Source organism: Cuculus canorus, chromosome 20 (genome assembly GCF_017976375.1).
Source record: "Cuculus canorus isolate bCucCan1 chromosome 20, bCucCan1.pri, whole genome shotgun sequence".
Taxonomy (NCBI): Eukaryota; Metazoa; Chordata; class Aves; order Cuculiformes; family Cuculidae; genus Cuculus; species Cuculus canorus.
This window is the reverse complement of record NC_071420.1, coordinates 6598385-6622673: the sequence shown is the minus strand read 5'-3', so window position 1 is coordinate 6622673 and position 24289 is coordinate 6598385. Positions and strand designations below refer to the sequence as shown.

Genomic DNA, 24289 nt, shown 5'->3' with positions numbered 1-24289 from the left:
CTCAGTGGTCACTTTTTCTGTATAAACAGCAAATCGCTAAGCTCACTGGTACTTAAAGGTAATTATTTCTATGAGCTACTAATGTCTTCTGGGGTGACAGACACAAACAAGCCCAGAAAGCTCCTGCGTGAAACAATTTGAAGATCCACAAGAGACAAAAACAGTGGGAGAGGAGGGGGGATGGAGTGTGAAGACTCCAAGAAAGTCCAAACTCTACGCAACAGGACACTAAAGTGGGAACTACACCACCAGCTCTGTCCTCATGGCTTTCATTGCCCACAATATGGACACTCGGATCAACACCGATGAGTTGATCCACCCCTTCGTCACTGCAGGATCAGAGAGGGAATGGCCCTCCCACCTCTGAGAAGGCAGAGGTGTCCCCAGCAGAACTTCAGAAATGCAAGCTCTGGATTTCTCAGCAGCTGAGAAAGGGATTTCCAAGAAATCTCAGACATTTAAAAATGTACAGCAAATATTTTTTTCCGTTTTCAGTGGGAACGCTTTGCTGTTCTGAACATTCCTGCTCCGCATCCCCATCGCTGGGGTCAGTGTTAATTCCAGAGCAGCAAAACATCACATCGAAATCAGCAAGGCAGCCTGTTCTCGAAGCAAGAGTCCTGCTGAGCATTACTCTTTAAAGGTAGCCTTAATAATGGGGAATAAGTACTTACCGAAATGGTAAAAGGAAATGTTAATTTAACTATTAAATACATAATTACGTTAAGTACTTGTTTCTGCAATTGTAACACTTCAGCCTGATGCAAACCCACTTTTGGGCCTCTGCAATGCATTTAATTCCTTCCATTTTTTATTTTTTTTTCAGCTATAAAGAAGTAAAACACAGGAATTGCTGCTACAAAGATTACTCAGATAATTTGCAGAGGGGTTTTATAAAGGTAAAGCATCACACGAGACAATGCCTACAGGCACGGCTCAGCTCTCCAGCACCTCGCTGCTCCTGCTCTTTGCGCCCCTCGTCTCGATGCTGCTGCTTCTCCAACGATTTGTTGAGCTGCCTCAACCTGCTAATCCCACAGAAGACAAACGTGGCCCCTGACTAAATTCAGACTTTCTTCTGGAGTTTCTGAGCAAAAGAAACTCAGTGAAGGATCCCACAAAAGCTGCTGTGAGGGCAGGGACAGGACCACAGGAGAGGGAGATGTATCCCAGCAAAACAGCCTCCCCCCACTGCAGGTTTGTTCCTGTTAGATAGGAAGGTATTTTTTTGTATTTCTATGTGAATAAATCCATTCCATTTTAATACGGCAGTGAGGGAATCGGAAACACCTTCAGTCACCCTTCTGCTCTGAGAAAGGAAAAAAACTTCCCATAAAACATTGCTATGACTTTGCAAAACGTACTGCCATTGCAAAAAAACACTAAATAATTCTACCAAAACATCTTTAACACCTACATAATACCTAAAAAGTCTGCAGATTTTCAAGTAATTACTAGCTTTTTCATACATACTTAATGCTGTCTACAAAAGTTCTTTGGCAGAACTAAAAACCCACTGTGCAAACGCCAGTTTTCTTTTATTGGCTAAATAATCAACCCAGCAACTTACAAATCTGCCTCCTGCTCCCTTAGTATTTTTCCAGTTTATAAAGAAACAAATAATCATAGAATCATAGAATAGTTAGGGTTGGAAGGGACCTTAAAAATCATCGAGTTCTAACCCCCAATAAATAATTATAAATATATAAAAAAAGAGGAAAAGCTGAAGGAATTGAGGTTGTTCAGCCTGGAGAAGTAAGCGCTCCAGGGAGAACTTACTGTGGCCTTTCAGTACTTAAAGGGGGCCAACAGGAAAGATGGGGACAGATTCTTTTAGCAGGGTCTGTTGTGACAGGACAAGGGCCAATGGTTTTAAAAGGAAAGACAGGAGATTCAGAAGAATTTTTTTATGCTGAGGGTGGTGAGGCACTGGCCCAGACTGCCCAGAGAGGTGGTGGAAGGCCCATCCCTGGAGACATTGCAGGTCAGGTTGGGTGGGGCTTTGAGCAACCTGATCCGGCTGGAGATGTCCCTGCTGACTGCAAAGGTTGGACTGGATGGCCTCCAAACAGCCCTTCTGACCCAAACCATTCTGTGATTTCTGAATAACAATGCATTGGATGTGATAATCCAGTTTTACAGAACAAGACATTACACAAGCCAGGGTTTGGAATAAGAAGAGCAAGGCTAGGATTCATGACTGGTTAACTTCCCTGCAAGGGACAACCCTACCCTTAGCCTTCACCCACGACTGCACACACCTCCCTGCACGTGGCTGAGCTGTTGGCTGCACCAGGGGAGCGCGGGAGCTGATCCAGCAAAATGGAAAGGATGAACCAAACCGCTAGCTGGACGGGAGGCTGGTTCTCCTCAGGATCAGCGCCCTGGCCTGGCTGACGGTGCAGCCCCACAGCCACTACCGACAGCCCAAGGCATGCAGCAGTGCCACATGGCGGGGAAGGAAAGGCAACTGCTCCTGCTGAAGACAGCTGCCCTCAGGTAAGCTTAAATTGGATTATAAAACCTTCACCTGAAAGGCTTAAGATCTGCAATCTCTGATCTTACCTGGTGGAGGGATTAATGCAGCTCTCTGATAAGCAAATCCTACCCCTACTGCCTGTATCAGTTGGGAACCCTGCATCTCCTTCATCACCTCAGTCCCTCAAGGTACAGCGTGGAGCAGACGGGCACTCTGCTCGGGTGTTGGGTTTTTAAAAGCCCTCTATCTTACAAAGCCCCACGTGGCTGTGCCACCATCCCAGGAGCGTGTGCTCTGTGGGATTTTTTGGGTAAACCAGTTACCTGCATGTCCAGGTAGGGGTCAACGTGATGGATTTACAAACATAAACCCAACAATAACTATAGTGGGAGACAAGTTTAAATTATTAGAAGGTAAATACATGGCAAGCACTACTCTACTGTGCACACAATTCTTACAGATTATCCCTAAAGAGCACATTTCTCTCCAAATCTGCATATTTTCTTACTCTACAGTTATGGCTGCTAAGTGCACATAAAAGAACCGTCATAAAATCTAAAAGCGAAGAAAAAGAAAATCAGCGTCACACTTGGAATTGTAGGGGGAACTCATTTCAAATCCTACCTGATTTGCTCTTTCGAGGTCTGTCATGATCATCTCGATCTCATCAGCCCTGGGAGAACAAGAGAGCAGAATTGTTATCAGCTGATTCATACAACATTCATACAAACAATGCCGATTCTCAATACTGTGCTAAAAGGACACAGTTCCCTTCCCTGTTCCCTTTCTGCAACGATATAAGCATATTGACACCTGAGTGTACTAATTACACCTTTGAAGATCTTATTCCCCAGCCTCCTGCAGAAGAGCAGCAGCATCTTTCCTACGCGTAAAGGTGCTTCCCAAGTGATAACTGGGGAGAACTCAAATCCTACAGTTCTTCAGCCATCTACTTGCATACACGTACACAGAAGTACCCTCTTACTCTTCTGTTTTGGTGTGCCCATAAGTTTGGTTCTAAATTTGGCTAAAAACAATATCAAGAGATCAAAGAGACCAAGAAATTGAATTTTAATTAGGCAGAAAAGACGTCTGTGACAGAAATATATGAAATTCTATATTTACTCAGGCTTTTAATGAACTTTGCAAAGCTGACTGGTGAAGTCAAAGGGCTGAAAACTACAAATAGTCAAGGAAAATCATTACAGATCTTTCACGCAGGTGTGTAAGGTGGCAGCTACCAGCTCTGGCCCTGACAAAAACTCAGCATTTCTCAAGCTTTGCTCACAGAAATGGATCCGATCCTCACTCAATCTTTTTTATCATGGTAAATCATGGGCAAATATCTCACGCTCGTGCTCTCAGCTGTGAAGGGACCAGGACCAGGACCTGCAAAGCCACAAGCACCGTTGGTATCAATAGAATAAGACATATTACTTCTCCCCAGACATTGTGCCTGTCTCATATCTCTGGACCATATGGAAGCGATAAACACTCTCCTCATCTCCCATGAGCAGCAGCCTCAACCAGCAAGACCCTTTGCAATCTGCCAACACCATAATGTCTGGGGTTTGGGTTTAATCTGTAGCAGATCTTTATCAGTAAAAGCTGTGAAATACTGGAATTCCCTTCCTCTGCCATGCGGAGAAGCCAGGGTATGTTTTTCCGCTGATCCCACAGAAGGTCTGGTTTTCTCCGCAGGTGTTTGCTGGGAAGGACAGTTAATGGAAGCACATCAGGGTGCTGGCACACGCCACACGGGATCGTTACATGGAATACTGACTGACTCTTCAACGGCGTTTTAGGGTTTTTCGTGCAAACTTAAGGAAATGCAGTAAGAGATCATAATAAGTAAATGTGTATGTATATAAATTAATGGAGAAATATTTTTATTAACAGCCTTTAAGGTTGTTGCGACAACATGAATTGCCTTTTGAAAAAACTCTTGGCCGATAATGGAAAGCAGATTAACATGTGTTTTCTTGAGCAGGAGAAGCTAATGCACTCTCACACTGGAAAGAAATCAGGCACATGATGTTTTGAATTAAGAAATCATGCACACAATGTTTTGAATTAATAATAAATAATAGGCATTAGTTACTGAATTGAACAGTCACTCCTCGGGCAAATCAGGATTCCAAGTGTGCGGGGAGCAGCCAGACTAACCTGGAAAGGTTAGCATACCCTACAATGACGCTTTCAATCTCTTTAGCCTCTGTAGTTGTGAATTATCCTTTGTTTTAGACTCTGGCCCCAAAAGACTGGTTAACCCGCTAACAGAAAGTACAGCATTTCGCACGGACAGGACAGCCCCAAGGCCACGCCAGTGACCCCATTATCTATCTGGAACACAGAGAAGAGGGAAGAGCGCATCCTAACGCACCAAGAAAAAGAGATGATGCTTCCCAGCATTTCACAAATATTTTTAGCCAGGAGATTTTAAGGATCCTTTATGTAAGCTGATGCATTCAGGCTGAATTTATGTGTAAATGCCTCAGGTTATATGGAGCCAGTGAATGATGTCTGGATTCTGTCACATGCCTCCCAGATCAGAGCTGGGAATGTCCCACCCCAACACGCCGGCTACAGCTTAAGCAAATTGAGTTTCTGCCCGCTTCCCTGTCAGGTTTAGGGAACAATCAAATCACTGCCTTTCCTCCCAAATGGGGGTGCCAGGTAGCAGCCAAACGTCGGAAAACTTGCAGAACCTGAGAAGGGTGAAGGATGAGGAAACACAAACCCCTGGGAGAGGGGGAGTTGAACAGCTGTGGGAGCAGAAGGGTTGGCTTTCAGCTCAGCCAAGGAAACTTTGGCTTTGGAGAAGAGATGAGTGGGAAGGGGCAGAGGTGTGAGGGGGTCTAAATCCACCAAAGGACCCTCAGCTGCCTCTAAAGGCCACAGAGGCAACAAAGGGAGCCAAAGGCAGGGGAACGGATGAGGGCAGCAGAGTGAGAGGACCAGAGGGATGTCTAAGGCCGAAGCACCAACGGCAGGCAGGACCCACAGCAGTGAAGCAGAGGAGCGCCAGTGGAATGGCACACGGCTGCCGGCAAAACACACGACAGTGCCTGAAAAACACGATGGAAAGACTTTGGACAATCCTGTATTTAAAATGGACAGAAGTATTAGTACTGTTTTGACAGAGGTCAGGATTTAAGAGCTCTATTACAGCACCGGTAGATGCAGCCAATTACAAAAAAAAAGCGACTGAGGATAAAGAATGCCATAAAACCGACATTTCTGCCCTTCAGCGCGTACTGATAACTCAGCTGGAAGTGTCAAACTGTAGCCAAAGTTAAAGCTGCCCCTTCATCCTTGTACCCAGACACACCAGCTGACTGATCCTGAACTCCCTCATACAATCTCCTTCCCGGCTTTTCCGCACCCAACCCGTGTCCGCACACTGAGTAACAGCATGCAACGTCTCCAGAAAGATTTAAGCAAACCCTCTCCCGCCTAGCAGTCTGCACGTCAACGGAGGTTAACGCTGCCACCCAAAATGCTATCTTTAGGTAGCGTAATGAATTAAATTACTCTATACTCTTTCCTAGCACAAGTGCCAACGGCATTCAGGAGAATCTTCAAAAGGAATTCAGTCTTTTCATTTAAGAAGTCCAACCACCACATCAGCAGCCTCGAATCACTTGTTTGAGAAAGTCTCTAACAGCCACATTCGCTGTTTGCTCAGCAGAAATATTTATTATAAAATAAATACCAGTTCTCACACCTTCTACGCATTCACAGCAACAACTTGCCGAGGTGCATCGTTTACGGAGCACCCTCCTGAATTCAGACCCGCAAGGTACGAGGCAGCTTCGCTTCGACTCACTCAACCATTCCCACCCAGGTCATTCTGGAGGTATTCACCATCCGCCACATTCGCTCATTTTCAGCCTTTCCAATTTCAATATTCTTCTTTATTTCAACAGAACGGGCAGGATCCCACCCGGCTCAGGGCTGCTGGCACAGCGGGTTTGCATTGAAATCCTGGTGGGAACCTTGACAGAAACAAGGGCCAAGCTGGCAAACTCATGGTTGCACTGATCCTAAATTTCTGACCGAAGTCCTTCTACGTGAACTAAACTCTACAAGAGGCACTTTGAGACTAAGGAATTGAGGATATCAGATTTTGAGCCCGAGCGCTCAGAGCTATTAGAATAAGCATCACCATGTGAAAAGAATCTAAACTGTTGAAACAGCAGGAACATGAAATATTCTATTATTTCTTGCTACTCTGTGCCAAGTGAAAAACAAAGCGCATTAAAAGCTATGGATTTTACCAGGTATGAACTGTTACCAGTTCTGAAAGAGCCCTCGGAGCAAACACGCCATCCATAAAAAAAACAGCTTAAGGAGTTTTAAAACAGACACCCCACTTCTCAACGCAATTGCTTCAGGGAAATAAAAACCTCAGAAAGGCTCAATTTTCTTTTTAGGATCAAGATAACCGATTAGGGTTGAATAGCATAAAACACATGTGAATTCAAGCACTGGGAACACAGTAGAAGCTCAGTTTCTTTTTCTAAACCAAATTAAATCGGGTGGAACCCCCAAACACCATGAAGTTCTTCACTCACAAGCAGGAGAATCTGGACTTTATGATTAAAACCCAGTTGATCCAACTCTTCCATGTAGACACCAGCTTAAACAGGCAGAAACAATTCCTTTTTTATTAACATGACAAGCGAATGGTTTGCCAAATCTTGTGGCTACAGCCCCCTACACATTCAAACCTACTGAACCTTGAAGGAAACTGCTGTTGTATTCTTTATACATGGAAGGCCTGAAAAACACAGATGACACGTCTGAAATTGCAGTCAGAGGTGCGGCCAAGAAACTTCACGAGCAGGGCAGATTCGTATTTTGGTTTGGCAGAAAACAAACAGCATTTTTTCCCACACATTTGTTTTCTTTAAAACCATGTATAAATTCACTGGTCAGAGCGAACGGCGCATGGAGCCACTGGGGCTTGTTAAAACGGTCTAATTACGAAAACATTTACCCAGGCCATTTCAGCCTAAAAGCAGACGTTATCAACTAATGCGCACTTAGGTTTAATTAAGAGAAAAAGAAAAATCGTACTTGTAACACTTCTCTATGATTGGCACAGAGCAGCGTTTAGCCAAATGAAGTAAACAGCTTCTTAAAATGAGAGGCAGTACGATCTAGTGCTTTGCTAGCACAAGACAAAATGAGAAGAGTCATTTGGGACATTTGGGAGGGGAAGAAAAGAAGGAGAAGGGCCCAGGCACTAGAAAAAAGGGGGGAAAAAAATCAGTGCATGAAATTTTTTCAAGTTTCAAAAAAATTTTTATCAGGGTCAGTCTGTGGGTTTAGGAAGTAATTTCAGATCACCGAACAACATCAGAATTGCCTACAGCCCAATGATCACGGCGTTCACTCCGGGCAAAAGAGCGTTCCAGCATCTGAATATTCAATTTTGGTTTTTTCTTGAAGCAAAAAAGAAGGATGACAAATTCCCTACCCAAACTCAAGGCACTATCTAAGCTTTGCTGGTGGATGCCCTCCTCTAACCTGCTCCTCTGCGACCACACCAAGGTGCCCACGGGGCCGGTTTGCTTAATTTCTAGGAAAGAAGGAAGAACCAAGCACTTTCTTTGTAGCTCTTCAAAAGTTTCTGATAGGAGGTAATATAAAAAACCCAACTAATTCTATTTTTCTTCTTCCTTATGAGTACCTTTGTACACATAATTTAGGCATTTTTAGAAATCGTAATGATTCTAATCCAAGCAACATCGATATCCAGTAAATCCACCTTTACTGCTAACACACCCTCCAAAAGTAACAGACACAAGGGTTGTACAACGGCAGGAAAAAGATGTTGTTTCGGCGTAATCAGCACAGCCCGTCAAAGGGCAGGAACTCACACACCTCTTACTACTAAGTTCCCCAATCTACTTTTCAAATTGCAACAGCTATAGGTTAATATTTTCTTTCACAGCAACCCTCCAAGGATCTTCAGATCAGATAATCCTTCTTCCAATGTCATATAAATCCAGACCTCTTGTAAAGGAATTTCTCTGTTCAGGGATTCATAAATCCACCAACTTTAGTAATGAATTGGGTGTTTCCTTTCCTAGGAACTCAATTGAAGAAAAAAATCCTCTCTCTGTTAAGCAGGGAAGCACTGAAGGCTTTAAATTGAGAGATCAAAGCACTGCTGGTTCCAGGTGCTCCAGTGATTACACAGCGCATCATCCGGATTAACCTGGGAAACGGCTCAGTGGCCACTGTGCATCGTCCAGACCCCTCTTTGTGGCCATCCTATGCTAAATCAAGTTCCTTCCCGAGCAAAATGGACAGCAACTCAATGCTAACTTATTCAGGGTTTTTTGGGTTTATTACAATTCCGCACAGCACACTGTGTACTGATTTGAGCTGAAAAAGCTAAGCTAATTCTCACGCGAATATTTCTCATCAAGCACGCTAGGTCAGTATGTAGAGTGGCCGCACCAGCAGCAGGTTTGATCTTCAAACAAACCATGCCCTCGGCGCTTGGAAGATCTCAAATGATCATCAAACACTGACAAAGGTTAAACAAACCGCTTATAAAGTCCAAGTTATTGAGCAATACTTGGACAACACATGACAAGAATAGTCTCAATCATAAGAAGGAAAAGACCCTGTAGAATAAATATAAATAGCTTTCAGTCTGTAGAAAGAAGCTTTCCAAGAAATCCTGCACAGCGCTCTGTTTTCTCTTTCATGGTTTAAGTCAGGATTTCAAGGACGAGAAAATCATGTTTGCAATTACAAAGTTTTAAACACAACAGAACTCAGTTTTATTCCAGTGACACACCGGGGAGTAGAGTTCCTACAGATCAGCGGCATTCTCTTACTCATTTTTGCTGACAGACATTGATAGGAGTGACAATAATGGATATCCTCAATAAAACAGAGAAAGGAAAATAAGAATTACATATAGCAGAAATATCAACTCATGGAACCCCAGAGCTGTATTTCCCATGGTGCTCACACACATGGCCTCGGCACACTTTGCAAACCAAAGAGGAATGCTTAATGCAAGCAGCTGGAATAATGAAAAGGTGTATTGGTCGTACTAGGAAGCAGCCCAGTCTATAAATAGATGGTGCATTGTTCTATTTGATGACAACACAGTTTTCTTACCTGGCACTTATTTATATATACTGCACCACAGTCAATGTGAACCTCAGCTCCCCAAATTGCTCATTCCTCCGTTTAAACACCTCTTATTCCAGGATCATTGTGGTTTTCTCTCCCCAAGAACAGGGTTCTTCTGGCCTCCCACTATCTGGCCATCCCGCTGTGCTGCCGGTTACAAACGCAGGGTATCAGACAGGAAAAGAAATGTAATCTGTCCTCCTCCTGGTCTCATGATCGAACAGGTCCTGCTGCATGATGCACTTTTGCTTTACGCTGCAAAGCCCCGTCAGCAGCGTAAAAAACAGTTATTACTAGCGTTCAGGTTTGGATCATTCTGGGTTTCATCCACCTCAACCCACTGGTGACCCTTTGGCCACAGAGGAGTTCAAAGAAGGCTACTGAAGGACAAGAGAATTCCTGCACCAGAGGCTTGCAGAAACAAATGACTTTGTTCAGATGGACCTAAGAGGTGGTTTGCACTAACTTCTGCAGGAGCCGGTGAGAAGTCTGCAACCTCTGAGCTCCTGCAGGTTCTGGCAGAGCCCACAGCTCAGTTCTGGTGTAACCATTCTGACCTGCCTTAGAGACTGAGGAGAGAAGGAGACAGAACTCACTGATGTTTAATCTTTGATGTATTTATACCTGAACCCTACCTCCATTAATGTCCTGAGACTGAGATACTGTGCCAGTATCTCAGTTTGAACCCATCAGATTTACAGGACCAAGTCCTCGGGGTGAGGAACACAACCTCCAGGTTCAGAGGATGCCAAACATCCATGCTCAGAGAGGCTGACTGAGACAAACACTTCCAGCTGCCTTCCTGGCCACGGCCAGTCTGCACGGGGCTCTGCCCTGGGTAGCAGGAGTCACTGCCTGAACCAATATTGCGGCTCTGAGGATTTTCTAACAACTCAGGATGACACAGATGCGGCCAACTCTCCACTTCCTCGTGCCTCCTGTTACAAATTGAACGAGCTCGCTGCAATTCCCCTCTCCTGACTTTGGCTGATTCAATAACCTACCAGAATTGAAACACAGACACCCCTCCCTCTCCTGCACTTGCACACAAAGCACATCAAAAGCATGGAATTACTTCTGACTTGGCCTTGAGCAGCCAACACGATGTCAATTTTACATGTTTTATAAAGCAACAGCATGTAGAAAGCAACTCAAATGCAGGTCATATCAAGCATGTGACCCACCGAGCAATCAAAGCCTGCCTGGAACTGTCATTCAAGGTTCAATCAGCTTCTTGCAGGAAAAATGAAACATCTGGGGCCCAGAGAATTAAGTTATGTATTGCATAATTCATCTGGTGCCTGCCACAGCAGCCATTTTAATGCTCCAGTGATAAACATGCTTGATTATTTTTGTTTTGTTTCCTGTCGCCTCCATGGTATTTCTATTTATCTGTACTACAACGCATAATGGAGATAGCAAATACAGCAAACAGTGCTATAGTCGGCTGATAAGACATGGGGAATCAGCAGTCGTATTAATCACATTAAGGCAGCATCCTTACTAAACCTTATGTTCTCCATAACTGTACTCTTTTGGGCTCTTTTGGGGCCGCTGCAGTTAAGATTTGATGATGGAATCGCTGTTTCCCAAAGATCCAAAGAGGAGCTCTAGAGGTCCTTCTAATGGAACATTGCTCTCATGCACAAAGCAAGTTTCTCCCTGCCTCCTAGGTTTTCACCCCTCATTTCTTTTTGATCCCGTCAAGCAGGAGGAACGTACACCTCGTACCAAACAACGCAGAGTATCCCTCTCTCTTCCCTTATTCCACTTTGTGGTCCACAGAGAAACCCTGATCCACAGCATCCTTTTAATGAGTCATTTTGCGAAGTGACTGTTTATTAATGGTAACTTAGTTCAATTTGCCCCCAAACTGCAAACCTTGACACTTTCTCACCAGCCATAAACTCCACTGACTTTCAGAACATGTTCCTGCAGAACAGGTGGGAACTTGGAAGCTCCAGGTCTCTGCCCTGCTGCCTGGGTGTTTATTCCCGTTGCCAGGAATTGGCCATTTCTGCAGTCTGCTCACAGAGCTTGAGAGGTCAGTTAATTAGTTATGCAATTAAACACAGCAAATTTGCACAAAATTTAATAGACTTGGTTGATGCCACTTGCTCTCAAACGGTGTTTTGCGCTGCCCTGATGGAAGCGAATGACCAACGGCCTCTGAAGTGGTGAGGCCAGGCGAGTTCGTAGTGGTTTTCATGATCTGGACGTTGTAGGATTCCCACAGTGAACAAAACCCTCGCTGAAAAGCAACAAGTCAGCACTACAGCAAAACCTGATTTAGTGGGACCAGCATTTTACCTGAGATCCTGAACGCCCGCCTGCTGGTTCCTGCAATGCTCCACGGGGAGGTGAGTCAGTGGATAAAAGAACACATTCTGCTGTAAGCTCAAATACAAATAAAGCGCTGCTTCCTATCGATTGTTCCCATCGTCTGTCCCACCTGTGCGCTGTAGCTGCCCCCACTGCCGTTTGCTCCTACAATACCCCTGGGTCACTCAGTCATCCCCAAAATGTCATCTCTTCACCTTTCAGCCCACAGATGAAAACACAGATCACGGATGCTCTCCAGCAACACAGACACGGCCGACGAACCAGCAAGCGGAAAGGCAACTGCTGCTCCCAACCCGCAGCCCTCCATCAAACAGATTATTTGTCTTTCCTGCCCATTCCCAGTTCCTACCAGATTCACCAGAGCTCCCTGGACTGAGGATTTCTAATGTTGTTAATTATCACTGAAGTCAATCATCAGCTTCCAAGATAATTTAGGAGGGGAACTGATGAGCTGCAAAACAGATCTCATGGAAGCTCATGGAGGCTTTATTTCCGTAGGAAGTTGGTGGCCGTGCAGAGCTGCTGCTGAGCACCTGGGCATGGACACACCGACAGGCAGCAATGCTGTACAAACTGGACTTGTAAAAGATGTACAACAACGTTCCCGAAAGATCAAGACTCCACTGATTGACTCTGCTTTGGTTTTATAATTTTCTCCAAATAAATAATAATAAGAATAGACGGTTTGGCATTTTGGAAATACAGCACCTGCTACAATTTACTTATTTTTACTGACAGAGTTAAACTAGATAATTTATCCAAAATTAGAAACCTTAATTGCAGGCATCTTAGGTGTCACTCTTTTTTATCAGAACGGCAATACTTTAAACAGTGAAGAATCAGCAGGAAGAATTGTCCGTGTTTTGATTCAAGATCCTCTAAAAGTACCCACAAACATTTCAACTTACTCAATCCCGTCACTGGTGTCATGGTGTGTAAAACCAGGACGTGTTCCTTGGCGTGGTCAAAGGGTCTTTTTTGCTGTTTATTTTCTTTAGAATCACCGTGTCACACCTGAAAAATTCCTTTAGGTTTGGAGTAGATACAACCTCCAAATGAGCACTCTTCCCTCATGCTACAGCAACGCTAAAATCACATATTGCTGTATGTTTGTTTTCTTTAAAACAAAAATAACCTCAAAAAGTGGCCATGGTTCACAATTTTTACTATAGCAACGTACATATTGCAGATTCATCGTTCAGAGTTTCTTTCCAGAGACATCAGCATCTCTTCTCCGTGACTGCAGGGAGAGCTGGGGAGCTCTGTAATTTGGGGAATCCAGGTATCTATTAGTTTCTCCACTGATTTTTTCTGTATCTTCGCCCACCACTACAGGTAAGAACCTATAAAATGCTTTTCTTTAACGTGCCTCAGGCTATATTCAGTGAAACAGATTGAAGTCAGTTTGAAAATAAACCAGTCCCGTAAGCAATCTTGGGTACAGGTGTCACTCCACAGGCACGCATCACGGGAAAATTACTGTTTACCACTGCGGCAATGACAGACCTGCAGCTCCTGCTTTCTGGAGAACGGTAATTTTCCCGTGGCCCAAAGGTGTATTAGGGTAAACACAATAGACTAAAGAGGGGAAATCCATACCTGTTTCAGTCTTAGCCGAAAAGCCCACGTTCTCCTAAATTACTGTCGCCTCTACCCAGTCTGACTTTGGGAACTGGTACTACAGAGCCTAAGACAACATCCGTGGTCTTTTGAAGGATTTACTGGCACAAAACAAGATAAATATGTCCACTAGGCCAATAATCTCTAGTTTACTACTTCTTACCAAGCCGCTTACACATCTCTCCACGCATATTTACCAACAGGCACCCAGATGCGATAACACCCTCCTTTCCTACATTGTCAAATGCATCCGTAGCATGGTCAGAGGTTTATGGACAAAAAAGGGCACTACTTAGTGATCGAATCTGGATAAAAATACAATTTATTTCTACTTTTTGCCTTTATCTAAGGATGGAGATGCACATTGTGCAAAAAGAAAGCTAAACGTTGACCGCAGTAACACAGCATTCAAGCAGCAGATGTGCTTGGGGAATGCTTCAGATACTTTTGGCTATAGAAGAGAATATGGGTGATGCGCCTATTCTCTGCTAGCTACTCAAGCAAGTATTTCCTTCTGGCTATCAAGAAAACAGCATTACATGCTTTCTGACAAAGGCAACCGACATTTCTTCTACCCAATAAGTGGACTGAAAATAGCACACGGTATGATGGGAGACGTGTTTACTGCACATTTTGAGTAGGTTGTAACATTCCCATGAGCTGTGCTGAAGATTAAGAACCAGGACGACTGCTATCTTTATTATAATGTATCCAATTACCAATATTTTTTTCCCTTCCCGATTTGTTCTAGCTTTGCTCCCAATGGAAACTCTACTTTGGTCAATCTGCAGCCAAGTCACCCTTTTGCAGTGTCATTTATAGCCCTCGATACTATGAATCTGGCTGGCCCGAGTGACAAAGCTGCAAAAAGAACAGGCGGAAAGAAACAAAGGAGGGAATGGGAGAGCACAGAATAGAGAAAACAAAGTGGGGGAAGGAGGCAATGCAGGTATTGTCTCAATCTGCACAAGCACCACTTTGCTACAACTTGACGGAGACTGATGCCTGAGACAGAACAACTTCCAGGTCTGCAGCTGGAAGAGCTCCCTTCCTCTCTTCTCCTTCCCTCCTCCAGATCCGCTCTCACCTGTGGGGCATCCCCAGAAGCACCCGCGGACCCCATTCCCTCAGGAGTTCTGCCTGGCCGAGGAGCAGGATGGTAGGTCGGCACCAGTTGGATGCTGTGCTGCTGTGAATCAGAGCGGCTCCACTCGACTCACCTGCACCAGCAGAGCAGCCGGTGGATCTCACTTTTACATCTTTGCTGAATATATAAAGCTGCTCAATTCTTATCTAAGTTAAGCCCCGAGTTGTATTGGATTATGAGATGCTCACTAATACGATCGACAGATCTCCCGTCTACACAGAACCTAAACCAGATACATATTAGACAGCGAAATTGCTTTAATCCTTGGTGGCCAAAGTCAGCACCATCAGCTACAGCCGCAAGTCCGAAGACAACAGCGCAGGATTTTCTAATTTAACCTTTGCAATTTTTTTTGCAGACTAACTTTTTGACTTTTATTTATATATAAATACATACAGGTACTTACATATAAAAATATCCGCACTTTTCAAATTCTCTATTTCCCTCCCAACAGTTGCTTAGCCTTTAAAATACTACTAAAGTCAAACACCTCCAGGCTTGACTAACGTTGCAATCTGTGATATGGAGCTATTCGATTATTCTTTTTCAACAGCCAATAGAACAGATTTAGTATTTCTACAGGAGTTGGAACTGGAAATTAAGAGTTTTCTGTTGCTAATGACAATTCGTCGACACTTGTACTATAACCAAAAGAGATGTTGATGTTAGCAGATGAAAACCATCCTTGCCAAATGTAAAAACAACTGTAGCATAGAAAGGAGGTGAGACAGTGGCAACAGCTTTTGGATCTGCCTGCTCTTCAACGCAGTTCTGACTCTGCTGTGCAAGGGGACCGACAGCCACGAGACAAGGACTTGCTGAATGAGCACGGTCACACTGTTTGGACCTTCAGTGGCCAAACGCCCTTTCCTGGTTGTTCCCTGGCCTCAGGAGGTACAAAGGTAAGCCTCTAAGTGTAACCAGCGTCACGCCCCCACCTCCCATCCAGCTGCAGCCCCATTGTTTCTCCAGATGGGACATCCTCTGCCTGGCTCCGTGGTCTCACCTGCGAGACCTGGTGAGCTGCCACGTCAACCACTTGTGCTGGTGTGGACCTGCACACAGGCTCGATGCTTGATGGGACACCCCAGGAAGACACACCAGTGGCAAAGCTTCAGCTTCTCTGTCCTCAGTTTACTGAACCCAGTTGGGCATTTCCTTGGATCATGAACTCGTACACAGCCACAGCCACCGGGCAGGGGAATCTCCTCTTTTAACCGACGTGGCCAGCTTACGCCATTGGCTCCAGCACTCCATGTGTAAAAGCTTTAAACCTCCCAACCACCGCGTACCTCGTCTTCTGCTGTTTTCTCCAGGCTCCGCTCCTTTTATGGCACTAAGGAGTAACCTATAGTAACTCAGGGAACCTGACTTTGCTTCTGAAGTGTTATACAAACAGTGAGGACGGGGCCAGACTCGCCGGCCCCTCGAGCCGCACGCAGCTCTGCCTCTGCTTGCAGGTGGCTGTGGCTGCGTCATCTTCCCAAGCGACGCAACAGGCGTTTATCTGATGTTCTATCAGAAATAAGACCACCCCACTGTCACTCACACAGAGAAACGGTGTGGGAGGGGAGTGTCCGTATGGGCAGGATGCATGACTACTTTGTAAAGCTCATGAATCTAACCCAGGGTTTGGTTTTTTTAATTAAATTTGTTCCCAGAAATGGTCAATAATGAAGTATTCCACGGACCTGCCATGTAGGTTATTTCAGTTATTCAGCTAACCTTACTGTAATGCCAATGCTATGCAGGTAGAAGATACAAGGGGATAGGGATTAACCAGGAAAAAAAGTATGTGAATGTTAAATAAAAACTTCAGTTAATACAGATACCAGACAATATAATCACCAAAGAAAAGTAACAAAATGCATTAAGAGAAAGAGCAAGCCTTATCTGCCACACGTTACACAGAAGGATTGTTAAATATGGACCAGGGTGAGAGCTGGCGCGTGTGCCCGGCACGTCTCACCGCTGCCAGCCCTCTGCCTGGCTCCCCTCCCCACGCACACGGCATCGCTGACAGTGAGGCGGTGACAAAAATCAATCCAACAGGCAGCAAGACAAATAAGTCATCTGTATCACAGCTAAAATATGTTTTTGATCAATAATAGAAAATTAACTCGTACTCCTTTGCCAAGAAAATAGATTATTTAATCAGAGCACAGACAGATAGAGACATTACATAAACAAAAATAGCTCGCTGCTAAATTTAGTGGCCACTGTCTTCCAGTGACGAGGGCAAAAGTACAGCTGTTATCAGTTACAAGCCCTGCACTGAAATGGTTTTCTGATGAGTTAAGCCGGTTCAACATACTTAACATCAAGATACTGCATATTTAAATCTACAACAACTCCGACAGTATGAAGGCAGGGAACAGGGAAAAGGCAAGAACGTGACTGCTGGCCTATGGACAGGGATCCCACTGGGATAAAAGGATCAAGTCCCAACAAAAACTTCTTCGCCAGGGGATCTACAGCGGTGATTTCTGATCTTTCAAACTTCCAGATTCCACGGAGTTTTCCATCAAAGGATGACACATTAGTATAGCACATGTACAGTTACGACCGGCTGCATTTCACTGTTGTTTCCATCATCTCTTAGCAATAACCAGTGGAATTGCAGGAATTTGCAGAACACACAGAAAATCATGGATCTAGACCATCAACACAGAGCTTGCTCAATACTTCTGCTCAATACTTCTGGCCACGCGGTGTGAGCCAAGAGCCTGCCACCACTTCTCAAATCCACAGCATCTTAATTAGAAGCTCAAAGAAATGTCTGTCTGTGGATTCCCCAGGACGGGAACAATGCTATCATCAACACAGTCATCCTTCATTCCATCCACATCCCCCACCGAACAATAAACACTAGGAAAAAAGTACAGTTAATGCTGACACCAAGCACCTATAGCTTTTAGGGGTTCAGCTATTCAAATATGGCATCAGGAAACCCAACAGGGATACGAAGGGCTGGTTTGCTGCACTTTAAATTAAAAGTGAAAGAGAAACCCCCGTTCCTAACTGGAATACAGACAAAAAAGAACATTTAGTGGAATAGCCACTGAGAGAATGCCAAGAAGTCACGGTGATCCTGTACGGCCGGGTCTATTCTTAGCCTGGGATGCCCATTTTAGACATCCAAGAGAACCAAAAACTTCACACAGACAAAAAATTCTCAGTGATGGCAGTATTTTAGAAAGAGAGGAAAACAAGCAGTCTAACCAGAAATCAAACGCTGCTGCTTCAGCATAACAGATACCTCAAAGTTCCCTCAGATGTTTAGGAAAGCTGAAGGGGAAAAGTAAGCACTATGCCCATTACAAATAATAACAATAATAATAATAATAATAGAAGATAATTATAGCTGGCTCCAAATGTTAACAATTTAATAGTTACAGGATCTAAGTACCGTAAATGACTAATGCATGCAGCAAACGTATTCACAACAGTGCACAAAACAAAGCCCTTAAAAGCAGACAGCTCAGGAAAAAAAGGGATAAACTGCTTTATAAGACAAGCTCTGAAGTACAGACATTGAGAAAGCCTCTGCATTGTCTCTCTTTTGTGACTGGCAACGAGAATAGCTCCTTGAATTGCCAAAATGACGAAAGCCCAATAATGCACAGTTTGGGAGCTCCAAATACTGCCATGAACAGAGCCACAATGCCGTATCTTTACCATTCTTACAAGAACGAGACCCTATGGGTGAATTTTTCCATCCGCACAAGAAGTCACAACATATTTTAGGGCAGTCATCATACAAAACACCAAGAAACAGCTGCCTTTGCAGTGACTGAAAACTGGACTAACTAACAAAACTCTGCCGACTATTTACTGTGTGCATAGATTTTGCCATATTCAAAAATACAACTTTAATCTCCACCCCATCGTGGCTACAGTTCTACTTTTAATAAACTACCAGCATTTTCTCCAAATAATGAATGACATAGGAGCACAAAAACCAATTCACTCAGCCACGTCTTGTAAACAAAAACTAATTTGCTGTTTATTTTATTCAAGTAAAAGAAGCTTACGTACACACAACTGAGTAGCCACCGGCTACAGGTTCAAGCTGTTTGTTAAAAATGGACATTCCTGCCTCAGTCTGTGCCTGGCTGGAGTGTGACAGGGTGGCCCCGCCGCAGGACAGCTCAGCGTCCAGTCCCAGTGTGGAGGGAGAGAGAACACGGAAACATTTCCTTCTCCAAACATGCCCCCATGGAGACCATCACTTATCTTCCTAAACAAACAGCAGCGTGGGTCACTCCTTCCTGCCTCCAGTCGGGCTCTTCCCACTGCTGTGGGCTGATGAACAACGTCCTTACGGCTGGTGGCAGGGGCTCTGGACTCCAATTCATCAAACGGGGCATGAACAGAGGGGTCACGGATAACAGGAGCCTTCTGGTCCGCATTTCCTTCATGGAGGATCCGCTATTGAGCTACAGCTCCATCAGCTAAAACTGACAGCGTAATTTCTATTCTCAAAGCCAAAAATTCTGTTGAGTAATGCTTTCATTCAATTTGCTCATGATGTTCTCTGTTGATGAATATATTTGATTTCATGTAAATGTGATTAAATAAATCAGACAAAACTAGACTCTATCAGTCTCAAGAGGTTCCAGTTCAAGATGTGAAACACTTGCCCCAATAAGTACAACGTAAACTAAACCTCGCGCATCCTGGGTTTTCATTATCTTCTTAACCTCAAAACCATCTGTTTGCCTCCCTGTTTTTGTTAACAAGAGCGTAGTATCAGAATTGCAGATTTTGCATAAAGTGCCACGCTGATTCAAAGCTTTTGTAGTATTTGAGGACTGAAGAGGAAGGGATGGGAAACGAAAAGGAGAAATAAAGAATAGGGAAAAAATCCTGCAAAGCAGTCTGACTTATTTGGAGCTGACGGCTCTTGGCACACAGAGGGATCAGGTAACAGGGAAACGAGTGCCGTGGCTGACGTTTTCAGATAACAGAAATCAAAAGGAACAACTCTGAAATCCAGGCCGTTTATAATCAGTTGTCTACACATGTTGTTACAGGTCTAATCTTAGGTAGTCTGAGTGTTAAATCTTCATCTGCTGTGCAGAAGTTCAAGTAACACCATCCTCTTTGAGAAAGAAAGGAACATCAGCCAAAGAACACAGTGATCCCATGCCACATAACGCTTGTAAAAGAGAAGAAGACTTTCTATGAAGACACCAGCTGCAATGCAGTGCGATTAACAGGAATTGTGTCTGCAAGGCACCTTCCTCTGTTGTTCCCCACCAAACTCCCATTCTGGAACTAGTGCGATGACCAGGTTATCACCTCTAGCATGACTATCCAACAAACACTGGTTTCTAACTTCCAGGTACTGGGGCGTGATAGGCAAAGGACATGGCTGTTTTTCCTGAGAGTCATTTAGTCTTGATGAAAATAATCTCAGATAAACTCTAACTCCCTGCTTCTCCTACACAGATTATCAGTCGCACGGATCCCACCCCGTTACCAGTAAGCTCCCAGCCCTCTCCTCAGTGAGCGCTGTGGTGAAGGGGTGAAGGATCTCCCAGCCTACGCCCTTCTGGGATGAAACACATCTGGAACTGCGTCTACGGATGGAGCTCTTCCTGCCCAAGGAACCACGGCTGCCACCAAGGCAGTGCTGAGTGTGCACTTAACTAACGGATGAAGGCTTTTCCATACACCAAAAGGCGCTTTGTCACAAGTGAATTTTGCACACGGAATGGTAGACAATGTACCAGCTGAACGCTGAATCAGAAAAACTGTTGGGTATCTTCAGCAATTCAGAGACAACACCAAACTCAGCCTTACACAGGACATTATCTTCTCTGATATCATACACAGAAGCTGCCATTTAATTAAAACTAAGCTGCTAAGCCATTAAACTGGCAAATGGCTATACCAAATGACTTGCCAGTTGTTGGCATTCCAACTTGTCGTCACACTCGGATGGCAAGTCGCAATGCTAATGCACATGTCCCTTTTGGCTCCACAACTCGAAACCATCCCATGACTGCGAAGTTATTAAAAGTGCTACTGTATATTACTGAGCGAAGCTTTCTTACCAGGATCTTCAAAGGCACCACTATCACGCACTCTGCTGCAATTTAATTATTTCAATTTCTGCCCTCAAAATATGAGCCATTCCAGTAATTTGCTTGCATTTTTTAAAGGAGAACTTATCTTGATTCTGGCTTTGAGCCTCAAGTTTAAGCAAGTCCAGATACAGCCTTGTGATTCAGATCCTGCATATCTCCACATCAAAATCTGTAATTAAAAAGCATAACTCACTACAACAGCTACTTTCCTACGATCACATGCGATTGGAAAAAAAAGAAAAATCAACATTTTCTCTTGGGTCAGTAACAGGAAAAGATCATTCTGACCATGCAGGCAAATTTCAAAGCCACAGAAAGAAAGCATTGCTGAAAGTGCTCAAGTTGAGATGCTCTAGAAGACCCCTGTTTGCTTATCACTAGGATTTGGGTCCAAAAATGGGAGCATCAGGGTGAGGCAGCTCTGGAATTCAGGGTGGGAGACTGCCCCTTTCTCCTCTGCAGTCTTCATTTCCTTCCCACAGATGGTAAGGACAGTGGTAAGGCCCTTGAAACAGTTAAACTCTCCCCATTTGTTGATCTTTTTACTTCCTATGAGTCACGCTCCTCAAGTCCACCACTATGCATATAAAAATCTGCTACAACTCATTAAATAAATATTTGCACTTCGGCTCAGGAAAAGCAGAAGACTCCTACATTAATGCACCACACAGGTAAAACAACGAAAAATGCCATAATGACTAAAGTTGCCCATTCCGGTGAGTTATAAAGCCCACACTATGGGGTAGTCAGTGCTAATACAGCATTATTATAATGACAGATCCTGCACACATCTTTTTTTCCTTTGGTGTGGTCTTCAGAAAAAAAGACTATTTCCATTCATCACAGAATGACCTAATGGATGGCACTGTTCAAATGAATGGTCAGCAAATGCATTTTATATGCTTCTATTTATGTACATTTATTTTTACAGGCTACAATGCAAGCATCGGAACAGCACTTCCACTTTTCTATCCAAGGACTGAAAGACTATCCACATTAATAAAGCTTTGCCTTACCCCGGGTGCCCTTTTTACATATGGCAAAACTGAGTCACCAGCCTCGTTTTAGGTAGTGTGCTTGACACAAGAATAAGATGTAGAGCTAATTACCAGCATAGTACGTGACAACAGGAGTGTCCTTCCCATAAGACAAAGTCTTAAACTAAGTTTCTCAAAATATAATGCTTTTTTTTGATAGAAATAAAGTTAACAAATGCCTGGGACTACTGAATGAAACAATGGGATCTCTGCAAATGCCTTGAAGACCTTAATCTCACGAGTCAGTATTAACAGCAGAGGAAGGAAAGACAACCTTGGGTCTGTAATCAATAAGACAAGCTGCTTAAGAGACCTCATCTGAAACACGTGTGTAAATGTGTCACCAAAGCAGAAACGCTGATTTATGATTAAAAAGTGTAAATGTACTTCCGTGGTATCAGTTAGGAACAAGCCGCGTGTCTCATTCACAAGGGCTTAAGGCAAATGGTTTAACATCACCAACCTCCTTGCTGAGTCCTTCTCCCGCACGCCATTAACACCTCTGCATGTTTTGTGCCCTGTTTAATTCTCTCTGCCTTACATCAGTCCTATTACGATTTAAATACATCAGACTCCTTCTCCGTTATCAAAGTTAAACCTACAAATGCTGCATTTTTCTCCCGCCAGACCCCTGCCAGGCTCCCCAGCAAGGCCAGCCGCGGCTCTGACATGCTCCGCTGCCAAAACGAGCCATCTGCAAAGCCCACAGACCGCACAGACAGACGTTAAAGGGCTCTGAGAGCAACACTCCTCCAGATAATACATCAGGACTGGTATTGTGTAATAAGTAAAGGGATGATTTAGAAAAGCTAGTGCATGGTACAGTGGCACGAACCGCAGTAAAGCAGAATTATTATTAGCGAGACTGCAGCAGAGCGAAAAGCCCAGACGCTAAAACAAGGCAGGTGAACAGCAGCTTTATGGCAGATGAAATTCAACACCGACAAACGTGGGATAATGTCTTGAAGTCTAATAACTTGGACTGCTTATCTACCATGCCAGGCTCTACACATCTCGCCAGGTAAACGAGGCAGTGGACTGATCAGAACTCCCACATCAGGTTAAATCATGTTCCGAACAGAGCAAAACCCCCTCAGACATCCACCATGATTCACGGCATAAACAACTAAATGATACGATCTGGAAGAACATTCCTATGGCAAATGAATCCACAATGATGCATTACAGAGCTGATTTAATTCTTTCCCCTTTTTGGATATCCAGCGTACCAGCACGGACCATTATCAGAGATCAGACACTGCTGCTTTATCCAGTGCGGAGGGACTGCAGCAGCGCTGAGCCCAGGGAGAGGAAAAAGCCTTCCATTCCCATTATTAGCAAAAGAGGGAAAACATATCACAGCTAATTTTGGGAGTCAAATCCCAAGTGATTCTGACACTTTTCCAATGCGGGAGATGCTGGAATCTTGCCCCCCTTCCATGCCTGTATTAATCTACAGGGAAATAACTGCGACGCGTGCTCAGTAATGAAGGGGTTAATCCTGCCTGCTGCCGAATGCCCCAAGTCTGTGCTCTGTGCATCAGAGCATTAAATCTGAAAGCTCAAGAGAGTAGTGCAGCCGTGCTGCAAGGGCTATGTTATAAAGTTCTGCATTAAAAATTCATATCGCAGGCTTGCCACAGCACTCGGCTCTGGCTGAAAGGAGAGCTGGCGGGGAAACACGAGGCACCCCACCGTCTCCCTGGCAATTGGAGACATTCCTCAACAAACAGCACCTCAGGAAGGGAATGAAAGGGCAAACAAACCGTGAAACAAATCAATGAGTTCAATTATATCTCTCTCTCTCTCTCCGAAAGGAAACTTTTCATTTTTAAGGCTGTTTCATGAAATCTTTTAATGATGGCCCTGAACAGGGACGCCGGGCGCTCTGGCTGCAAGGCTGGCTGCTTGGCAGAGCGCTCTGTTTGTTTTACGTGAGACAGAGGTTCCCAAACAGAGGGCAAAACCCAGAGCAGGGGATAGAATCTCTCTATAGAACAACTCTTACCCTTTACCTTGCCGTCACCATTTGGGACACCGGGCTGTAGAAACTGCTCCCGCCTCCCCTGGAGTGGCTTCAGCAAAGATGGAATTCAGATTTATTAAGACGGTTGGTTACTCCATGGTTAAGTTACGAGCTCCTCACTCCTGGTTAAGGCTGTATGCGTTTCACAGCAATTTATGGCAACTCAACTGGTAGGTGACACTGTTCACAATGATGGAAACGGGTGTTATGTCTTTATGAAAGCCACGTGTGCCCTTCAGGTTATCTGTCTGGTGCAACCACTGCGTTCAGGGAAGTTAATGATCCACGCTTCATAAATGGGGAAATGCACAGGAAAGGAAACATCAGTAAATACAATTTCTTGAGGAAACCATGCAAAGAAAGTCACCTGTTTCACAA

At 44.3% G+C, this 24289-nt stretch overlaps 1 protein-coding gene across 7 annotated transcripts in view; it reads right to left on the bottom strand.

Annotated features, from left to right (window-relative positions):
- Window positions 1-24289, bottom strand: part of CUX1 (cut like homeobox 1) — a 253548-nt gene that overhangs the window by 90634 nt on the left and 138625 nt on the right. For all 7 annotated transcript variants that reach the window (XM_054085416.1, XM_054085410.1, XM_054085411.1 and 4 more), the window contains exon 9: window positions 3104-3152. In XM_054085416.1, coding sequence (XP_053941391.1) covers window positions 3104-3152 — 49 coding nt within the window. The remainder of the gene's footprint in view (window positions 1-3103; window positions 3153-24289) is intronic.